At 34.9% G+C, this 11,009-nt stretch overlaps 1 protein-coding gene across 3 annotated transcripts in view; it reads right to left on the bottom strand.

Moving 5' to 3' along the window:
* Nucleotides 1–3,813: 3,813 nt before the first annotated feature.
* PRKD3 (protein kinase D3) overlaps nucleotides 3,814–11,009 on the bottom strand; it is a 66,827-nt gene continuing 59,631 nt past the window's right edge. For all 3 annotated transcript variants that reach the window (XM_081264078.1, XM_081264079.1, XM_081264080.1), the window contains exons 15-19: nucleotides 10,605–10,766; nucleotides 10,283–10,381; nucleotides 7,358–7,625; nucleotides 5,462–5,547; nucleotides 3,814–4,186 (exon numbers count right to left, since the gene is read on the bottom strand). In XM_081264078.1, coding sequence (XP_081120204.1) covers nucleotides 4,013–4,186; nucleotides 5,462–5,547; nucleotides 7,358–7,625; nucleotides 10,283–10,381; nucleotides 10,605–10,766 — 789 coding nt within the window. In that variant the 3' untranslated portion in view covers nucleotides 3,814–4,012. The remainder of the gene's footprint in view (nucleotides 4,187–5,461; nucleotides 5,548–7,357; nucleotides 7,626–10,282; nucleotides 10,382–10,604; nucleotides 10,767–11,009) is intronic.

The raw sequence follows: 11,009 nt of genomic DNA, 5'->3' as shown, positions 1-11,009 counted from the left end.
TATTTTCATAGAAACTAATATACCAGTACAAATTTTACTGTGTTCTGCTCTGTAGTATGTATTTCAATAGAAGTAGTAAGTGCAGAATGCCCAGTAAACACTATTGAATTTCCCAATCTGGAATGGGTTTAGAGTGGAGAGAGAGTTGGTATTGAATTTCTTATCTTATATTCTATAGATAATTTAAACTTTTAAAAAATCCTACTTTGACATATCAAAGAGTAAAAATATCGCAGTAAACTTGACCTGTACCTGAAATAAGAGTAAATGTAAACAACCTAGGAGGAATAATTTTCTAAATGGAACTAATTCTCTCTTATTTTCAGAAAAATGTCAAATGTTAGCTCCACATTAGGTTCTCATCTTTTGATTCATACACCTTGTATATTAATGGTAGGAACACAGACTTTTTGAGGAAGTGTATGTTAGCAACACAAATTTCCAAGGGAGATTAAAGAAAAAAATAATACCAGCCATGTTGTGAACTTATGGATTAAATACAGTGGAAGTTCATGGGCAGAGTGATGAAGTATTGATGTTTATTGCTGCTTCTGCTTAAATAAGAACATGATTATTCTGTATCTCACTTGAAAGTAAAAGGAGATTAAAACTTTATCTTTTAAATGCTACCCAGCCTTAGGCCATTTGTAGTTGTTCTTATTCTCTTTCCGTATTTACTTTCTTTTTTAAAAATATATATTTATTTTTTAGCTTTTAGGTGTACACCATATCTTTATTTTATTTTTATGTGGTGCTGAGGATCGATCCCAGTGCCTCAAGCATGCCAGGCAAGCACACTACCACTTGAGCCATATCCCCAGCCCCTATTTTCTTTCTTTTTAAACATGAAAATGCCCATAGTTGACTCCTCCCAAAGGTAATAGTTTTAAGGGCAAAGAGTCATTTAGTAACTTATAACTCAAATCCTAGAAAAGTAGTTTTGATAATTATTCTAAGTCTTCTGATAGTTAACAGTAATTGAATATTTGGTGATAGTTACTAAAAAAATTACAAATTACAATTACTCTAAACTTTCATTCCAAGAAATAAACCCTCTAGATAATTACCTTAAATGTACTACGTATCAGTGTAATGAAGGTTTTGTTTTTTTTTTTTCTTCAGATAAATCAGTTCTTTTAAACAAAGCCTTACTTCCATATAAAAATGCTATTTTCACAACATTTCTGTGATCAAGGCCTGGGAAAACACAACTGAGTATAATTTTCTTTGGATACTTCTGCTAGAGATAGCCTGAGATTTTTACATGGAAAAGTATAGTGATACAGAAATACATTTTATTATCAAGCTTCTTGGAGCATATTTACAAAAAGTGGGATGTAACAAAAAATATAAAAATGTACTGAAGAATGTCATTAGACTACTTTGTACATTATCAAATGTTTCTAGCAATTATTTCTTATACAAACACAATTTCAAGACAAAAGGTTATGCAAGTTATACAGTATCTGGAGTAATTACTCAACTCCAAATTATCTGACAGTGCCCTTACAAAACTTTTTAGAAAACTTAGGCATTAATAAAAAGAGTGCAATTAATTTCATGGCTTGTAAAGTTTGATTATATAAGAATAGAAAACGAACATTCCAGTTAATTTTTACCTTATGTAGTAAAACCACAGTAGTGACTCAAAATTATTCCATTTTGTGCATGTTGATATAAACAGGCTTATTTTGGAGAAATTTGGGGAAGTCATTCTCTAACACAGGGAAAATTCAAAGTTTTCTCTAATTTGGTTTAATGTTTGCAACTGCCCTAAGAGAACAGATTAACGAGATGTGCGGAATATCCCTCAGTGAAAAAATATATTTGCAAAGGATAGTGTACAGCGTAATGGCCAGCAGGGTGAAGAGGGATTCTGGAGACATTCTGCCTGGGTTCATATTCACATACTACTGTGGGAATTTTAGTAGCTAATTTCTTTGTGCCTTAGTTTCCTCATGTATAAGATGGGGTTCGTAATGTACTTACCATGTGATATTGTGAGGATAAATTAAAAAACACTCAAAGAACTTAGAATATATAACCACTGCATAATCTTTCTATTATTTTCTCAATGATGTTTTTGTCATAGTAGGACAGTTACTTTTGGGATCTGTAAAAGCCCTCTCAGTCTTACTCTGTTGATGTGCAGGAGCATTCTTTTCCTTTACTACCTCAAATTCAGTGGGCAGTAATTCATGTTTATAATTTTGAGCTTACTGAGTACATTCATTCATGTCTGATCTTTGCAACCACTGTGAGGAAGGTAGAGGCAAGGACTGTAGTCTTCATTTTATAAACTGAGAACTAAAGACTTAGGTGGGCTATCTACCCAGGCCAACAGAGCTAATAAATAATGGAGCCAAAGACTTAAATCCAGATTTTCTGACTCCGAATCTTTTGCTTTTAGAGTGTGAAAGAAGGAAACAGACAAACAAGGTCTGTGGTGATTACTGAAAAATGAAGAAACGAAAGCCACTGTATATATATATATATATATTTTAAGTGGATCCCAAATCTTAAATTTTCTTTGGGAAAAATACAACTTGACATCCCTAATCTGTGTTCCCCCTACCCCCATTGGGATCAAACCCAGGGCTTTGTGCATACTTGGCAAAAACTACCACTGAGCCCAACATCCCTAATGTGAAAGTAATGCAGAGCTCAAAAAGTTTTGGATTTCAAAGCATTTCAGATTTACATATCAGGGATGCTCAACCAGTAAAGTTTATATAAATATTGTAAAATCTAAAAAACTCTAAAATCTGGAACACTTTGATCCCAAACATTTCAAATAAGGGATACTCAACCTGTATTAGTAACTATTTTAAAATAGCTGGCTGCTGGAGCTGAAATGTAAAAAGAAGCACTTACTCCACTCTTTGATTTGCTGGGCTAAGCTAATATAACATAGTGCAACCCTCATAAACTGAGTGTTTCATGTCTATTCCACCCACAAACCAAACCCCAAATTGCTTAAAATGAAATACTGATTTAAAAACATTCCCAACATTTGCAAACCCTCCAATAGGCTGAGGCAAGAAAAAGAGATACTGTTTGCTATGTAGTGATGATATACATAGCATTAACTGACCTACACTGGCCTTCCTTTTAGTATATATTTACTTTTCTCCCTCCAATTATTCAACCTTGGGTAAAGATAGCAATTATGTAATTAAAGTTCAGATCTTCACCCATGCAGTGCTGGGGACACAGTGTGGCATCACAGTGGTATCAGGTGGGAACATCAGTGTTAAGCAGCAGAATGAGCTACAAGAAGGCACACATAACCACACAGTACTTACACCAGCAGTTCCTACTCCTATTTTTTTGTAACACCAATCATTCCAAATTATCTTAGTGGCTATTGCAAAATACTCAAAAGGTGATAATTTCATTCTTACGTTATAGAGGCCCTAATCAGAGTTGCAGCTCCAAAAAAGTAAGGAATCACTGTTTTAGAGTCTTAACTGACCTAACCAAGAAAGATAAAACAGCCTGGCACTCTGTAGGCATCTAGGAAAAACGCTTCAATGCCCCTATGGTCGGTTAGACAAACATATAAAAGTCCTTATAGTAAATCACATATTATTAGCCTCACAGTTATTGCTTCAATGAAAATGTTTAGTAATCAACTTTACAATCCTTGTATGATTTGGTCAAGCTTTGCTAGCTTGCCTTTAAAAAAAAAATGACATAAGATCAGGAAAGGGAAGATAAATTAAGTGGCATTATTGTACTAAAGTGAAGGATCAGGAAACAATACAAAACCAGTTATTACTTACACTATAAAAATTTATAGAAAGCTTCCCCTTGATTCCATTATGTGTTTTTATTACTTAGCTTCCCTTCCTGTACCTACATATGAACTATAGTATTGATTATCACCAATTCCTTGTATTTCCTCATGTCTTGGCTTCCTTGCAGATGACAACATGCAAATAACAGTTATGAAGCAAAATATCAGTCCATAAAATTAAATCCTTCCTTATTGAAGTTAGCTCATTGATAATTAAGGATCTTCTTCCATATCATCGGGATTGGGAGCCATAATGAAGTGCTTTGGGTATACAAGGTTATGTGTATATGCATGTATTTCCCAGCGAGCATCATCACTTTCATGTGTAATGTAACGTTCTCCAATGCGAGTTTCAAATTCTCTAAGGTCAAGCCATGTCTGATAGTCCTAGAAAAAATTGACATGATTATGAACCATAAAATAAATACTGGCTACTATTTTTCCCCCTTTGCTTAGCATCCTGGTTACAGAATTGATAATCTCTACTTGTAAGTTCTTGAATTAGAAATGTTAAAAATCGTTTTTTTCAAATCTGAAGTCTATTAAAAGAAAGTAACTAGTTTCTTTTTTTTTTTAAGAGAGAGAGAATTTTAATATTTATTTTTTAGTTTTTCGGCGGACACAACATGTTTATTTTGTATGTGGTGCTGAGGATCGAACCCAGGCCACACGCATGCCAGGCGAGCACGCTACCTCTTGAGCCACATCCCCAGCCCGAAAGTAACTAGTTTCTGAAATTTAAAAAACTGGAAAAAAACCTGGTCTCTGAGATAACTCGTAATAATTACTAAAAGCTTTTGCCCTATACTGTTATCGGCCTAAACTTTACTCCTCAAAACGTGAAAGTGCTTGGAATACATTATCAGGTTAATTTATAATTGGTGAGCCTAACTATGATTGCATTTATTTTGAAGCTGATTCTACTCTTCATTCCCTTTAAAATACTTGTAAAACTTTTTAAATTTTACTTAGAGAAAGGGTCTTGCTGAGTTGCTTATGGCCTTGCTAAGTTTCAGAGGCTGGTTTTGAACTTTAGTCCTCTTGCCTCAGTCTCCTGAGTTGCTGGGATTATAGGTGTGCACTACCATGCCTGGCAATCCAAATATATTTTAAAGGGCTTTATTTTTTTGTCTCTTCAATGCAAAATGAGCCTTTTAGTGAACATTTAAAATAAACACACCTGACAAAATAGTATGTAATGTTAGTCTTACAAAAAAAAGTGAAATGAATGCATTAGGTCTTATAAAAGGCTGTGGTTGCTTTTAGTACATGGGAGTTTAATTGCCTAATGGTACCAGGGATAGAACCCAGTGATGATTTACCACTGAGCTATATCACCAGCCCTCTTTATTTTGAGACAGCATCTCACCAAGTTGCTTGGGGCCTCACTAAGTTGCTGAGGCTGACCTCAAATTAGTGATGTTCTTGCCTCAGCCTCCCTAGTTGCTGAGATTATAGGTGTGCTGCAGTGTACTCAGCCTGTCAATACCAATTTGGATGAATACATGAACAACTTCCAGAGGATCAATTATGATACAAATTCATCATAAAAAAGCACTTAAATTATTCTAATAAAATGCAGAATCTGTTGATCTTGTCTTGTGTCACAGAATTCACAGTGAACCATTCAAATGAGGATTGCTAAAGATATATATTTTTTACCTGTAGCCAGGGATGACTAAGAGATTTGTCAACACTGTAGCGTTTTCTCATCTTCACTTGAAGCAGGTTGTTTATCAAATCAATTGCTAAGAGAAAAGACAAAAATTAGATAAACAAATCTCAGTGTGTAAAATACCCCAAACCTATGATTCTTTCTGGAGGGCAGTTTAATCTAATCTATAGAAATACAGCATTGAAAACCAAGAATCAATAAATGAGATGAAATCAAACAAAAAAGTTTCTTTTCAGCAAAAGAAACAATCTGTGAGGTGAACATAGAGCCTACAGCAAATTTTTACCCCTCACACATCAGATAGAGCACTAATCTCTAGGGTATATAAAGAACTCAAAAAGCTAAACACCAAAAAAACAAATAACTGAATCAACAAATGGGCTAAGGACCTGAATAGACACTTCTCAGAAGAGGATGTATAATCAATCAACAAATATATGAAAAAATGCTCATCATCTCTAGCAATCAGAGAAATGCAAATCAAAACCACTCTAAGATACCGTCTCACTCTAGTCAGAATGGCAGCTATTATGAAGACAAACAATAATTAGTGTTGGTGAGGATGTGGGGAAAAAGGCACACTCATACATTGCTGGTGGGACTGCAAATTGGTGCAGCCAATTTGGAAAGCAGTACGGAGATTCCTTGGAAAACTGGATATGGAACCACCATTTGACCCAGCTATTCCTCTCCTCGGACTACACCCAAAGGACTTAAAAACAGGGACACAGCCACATCAATGTTTATAGCAGCACAATTCACAATAGCTAAACTTAGGAGCCAACCCAGATGTCCTTCAGTGGATGAATGGATAAAAAAAGTGTGGCATATATACACAATGGAATTTTACTCAGCATTAAAAAAGAAGAAAACCATGGCATTTGCAGGTAAATGGATGGCACTGGAGAAGATAATGTTAAGAGAAGTTAGCGAATCCCCCCCAAAAAAACAAATGCCAAATGTTTTCTCTGATATAAGAAGGTGGGGTAGGGCAGGAGAGCATAGGTGGAATAGATGAATTCTAGATAGTGAAGAAGGGTAGGAAGGAAAGGGAAGGGGCAGGGGATTAGCAAGGATGGTGAAATGTGATGGACATCGTTATGCCAGACTGCCTGGATGAATATGTTCCATTTTACACTGATTAGCAGTGTGATATTGGGTCAATTACTATGCCCTACAGTACCTTGGTTTCCTCATCTGTAAAATAAAACTATTGAGAAGATGAAATCAAATTTAACACATTAAAAAGCTTAGAACAATGCTTAGCACATAAGTGTGAAATATTAACTAGTATTTCAAGATGCATGAAACACTCCAATTATAGGCTGATCTTCTCTGCCACTTCAAAGGATGTCATGTTGCTCTCTATTTCTTGGTTTTGTCTGGGAAAGTAGCCAAAGCTATTGCCTTGCCTCTACAGATGAGGTTAGAACTTGTTCCAAAAGTTCATACTCAATAGGTTTTAACAAATAGATTCAGGGTGTTTTGGTGTATATGGTGAGATCTTGGCATACATATTTCATTATTTGGAGAATGAGTCAACTTCAAAACCAAAGGGAACTGTTTGGGAGTAGAATAAGATGAAATTAGTGTTTCCTGAAGACGGACTTAGCAGTAGTGACTGGGAAGAGCCATAAAAGAGAATCTAATGGGTAGGACAGTTAAGAAGATATTTTAGATGTTTCAGAATGAGGCATTTGGAGCCTGCATTATTGCTTTTCCTGGGAATTATAAGGAAAATAGGGATAGAAAAGACAGTGTAAAAGGAAGGAGAGTGCTCAAAATTTGATAACTAAATAGGGAAGTCAGAAGAGACAGGCTGATTTGCAGTCACAAAAAATTTTAGACTACAGGGCAGAGAGTCAAAACTTAACTTTTCTTACCTTCACCAGAAATTTCTCTCCATGGATTTGGTGGATACATAAATGCAGCATTTTGGATCTGGTCATTTATATCTTCATCCTCATTGAATGGAAATGTACCACTGAGGCTCACATAGACAATGACTCCCACTGACCACATATCTAGAGAACGGTTGTAACCTTTGCTTCTGAGAACCTCAGGGGCTAAGTATGCTGGAGTTCCTACTACAGATCTCCGAAATGACTTCTCACCAATAATGCGTGCAAATCCAAAGTCACACAACTTCACCTAGAAATTATGGAAGAATGATGTTAACTCTGTATTGATCTCTATATAAATGCCTCTCCCTAAATATGAAAATGTACTTACCAACCGTATTGAGTATGAATACCAAACAACTGTAGATAGGGAAATTGAAATATCATTTTCCCAGAAGGCAGATATATTTATATAGCTCTGTGATACTAACATAATGAAGAGCTCCCCTACTGCTTATTTCAAAAAAGTTTTGTATCCTAGCTTCCACCCTGCTAATTACCAGACTGATGCTACAGGGCTTTAATTTTTTTTACGAAGTGGAGGGTACTGCATTTGTCTCATAAGGAGATAACTTTTCTGTTATCTATGAGCAGGAACTCTTTCATTTCTGAATCCTCAGTGACTTCTCAATGTCTGGTCACATAAATATATTCAATAAATGTCTGCTGACCGTGGCACACACCTACAATCCCAGGTACTTAGGAGGCAGAGGCATGAAAGTTGCTAGCTTGGACAGCTTAGTGAGACCCTGTCTCAAAAACACAACAGAAACAAAAAAGGGGTGAGATTTGACAAATTCCCACAAATAAATTATAATATTTAAAAAACATCCTTTATTCTGCTTGATGTAGAATCTCTCTTCCTAAAGATACTGTATATTGGCAAGTAAATAAAACTGAGAAGTATTAAACATTTATAAATAACTGTTAATGTGAATAGTAAAAGATGTAATTTTGGAGATTTCTCCAAGGAATAAGTGTAGCAGTGTTTTATATTACCATGAACAAATTATTGCTAGTTAGATGTTTATATTTGAAAAAAAGTTGTACACGAAGGCAGCCATAGTCACTGCCTTCGTGTTCTCTCAGGAAAAGAGTTCTGGAAGTGTGGTGAAATGGGCAGAGCACTTGCCTAGCATGTGTGAGGCACTGGGTTCAATCCTCAGCAGCACCATATACAAATAAATAAAATAAAAAGTATTTTAAATAAATACATACATACATAAATATTTATCTTGCTACCCAACTTTTTGTAGATTTTGGTGATTAATGACTGCATCTATGCTGAATGGGCAAATGTCAAGTAATTTCCACTGGAAGTGCTCTTGACTCAAAATATGATTCAGAAAAAGCATTAAGATAAATTGAGAGAAAAGGGATTTGGTGTCTAGAAAACAGTGGTACAGTGACAGGAGAACAAAGAGGTTAAGGTATATTCAAATGCTGCTTGTTATTTCTAGATTATGGACACTGACGTATGCTTTTATGAATGATATTTGCTGTCATTGTATTTGAAGGCTAGTACAAACCCCAAAGAAATGTGAACTCTCTCTTGGTTAAATGCCAAATTTTACATAACATTTAGATAAAGTAAAAATGACTTGGCAGTTGGGCAACTGAATAAAGAAGTGTGGCCATGGCTAGCATGTGAGGAAAAAAAAAATTCCCTGTTGCTCCTAATAGGAACACTGTGGATCACAAAAGTAGAGATCAGAAAGTTGGGAGTTTTAGCCTTTAGCTTCACAAGTGTACATCCTTTGCCTATACTATTTTGAAGATTAAATGAAATAATATATGGAAGCAGTTTATTTATTTAAAACATTCCACCAACTACTAGGGAACTCTTTAACCTCACAATGATAGGGAATCAATCACTTTAACAACATAAGCTTTATAAAAGAAATGCTTACTACTTTATTTTTTTATGTTAAAAAGTTTATTTCAGTAACACTGTAAGTCAACATTTAATCCTCAACAAATCAGCAAACCAGTGAAAAGAAATAGACACAGACAATAATTTTCCCTAGTTTCCTGCTTTAAAAGTGAAAGAGTAGAATGATTTTTTAAAATACATATTTTCCTTTGAAAGACAATTTAAGTTGAATTTATAAAGTAAGATAGCTATGTGTTGTCCTTGTTCTAGCCATATGATGACATTTCAGATGTACATAAATGATAGTTTGGCAATAGATATTCTAGTTGATTAGAGGAATCATCAATGGCAATCATGAAAAACAGTCATAGGTACTAAACTAACGGGTTTCTCAGTACAATTGTAAAATCTGAATTCTGATTTATTAAGTAGGTTGTGAGATAAACTTAGTTGATCAAGATCAACATTAAAAAAAAAAACCAACCACTTCAACTTTATTGAAAAAAAAAATCAGAGTATATCACACATAGCCAGAACACACACACAGATGATATTATTATGTGAGTGTGAGCATCAATGGTTATGAGAAATTAAATTTTTATGTTAGTTTTGGTGAAAATGCTTAAAATATGCTAAAAAAAGAGAGAGGTTGGCTGCTTGTCTCAACCAAAATCTTCCCATTTTAGGTACCAGCTCTCAGCTATTTTTAATTTATGGAGAATTCATCCTGAGTACCAAGCACCACCAAGGCTAATTCTCTCTGCTCCCAGCCCACAGGGATAGGTGAATTGCCAAGAATTTATTTACAAAAAGTCATTCCTTGGGATCCGTTAAGTCAAAAAACTCTTAATGAACATAACACAATTAATAAAAGAATTAAATTTATTTAGTTACTAATCCGGCAGTTATAGACTAAAATGTTTCTGTAAGATGGTATACACCTTGAATCCACAGCACTTAGTACATTGACTTTTATTATGTGGGTACTTTTAAGTGTCAGACACTTAAAATGATGCTTCAAAAGAATATCTCACCTGAGGAAAAGGCTCTGCTGATGCAAGTAGCACATTTTCTGGCTTTAAATCACAGTGCACAATATTCTTAAAATGTAGATTCCTCAAAGCAACAAGTATCTGTTAATAAAGAAGAGGTCTTTTTCAATGCCTGGAAAATTAGTTAAACCACAATGTGACTCCTTGAATGGTGCAATCCTCTGAAAACTTCAGTATAGTTTCAGATTTAACTGAAAGTGTGATTTTCTTCCTTAAGGTTAACAATTCCTACAACTTCCCAATATTTCAAAGTACTGCTCTTAATAGTTTTCAATTATTTAGTTTCAAAAAAGAGCTAAAATACCTGTGTGACCATGAATTTTGTAATTCGTTCTGGAAGGCGACTTTTCTCACTGGATAGAATCATTTCCAACATATCTCCATGCAACTTTTCCATTACCACAAAGACTCGTTCTGGTGTTTCAAACATACATTCCAGGTTTACAATCCCAGGATGATGCAAATTCTGGAGCAGTTACAGGATATTAAAACAACCAACTTTAAAAGTAGAGAAGTAGTTTTATTACAGAAATAACTAACATGCTGCAATTAACTGTATGAAATCACATTTAAAATGTTTGTAAACTACAAGTGGAAGAAATGATTTACAGTAGAGGGGGTAGAGAGAGAAAAGGGGAGGGGAGGGGAGGGGAGGGGAAGGGGGATAGTAGAGAATAGGATAGACAGCAGAATACATCAGTCACTAGAA

This window comes from Spermophilus citellus, assembly GCF_964194105.1.
Source record: "Spermophilus citellus genome assembly, chromosome: 13".
Lineage (NCBI taxonomy): Eukaryota > Metazoa > Chordata > Mammalia > Rodentia > Sciuridae > Spermophilus > Spermophilus citellus.
Note: the sequence above shows the minus strand (reverse complement) of the source record. Positions and strands in the feature narration are given on the sequence as shown.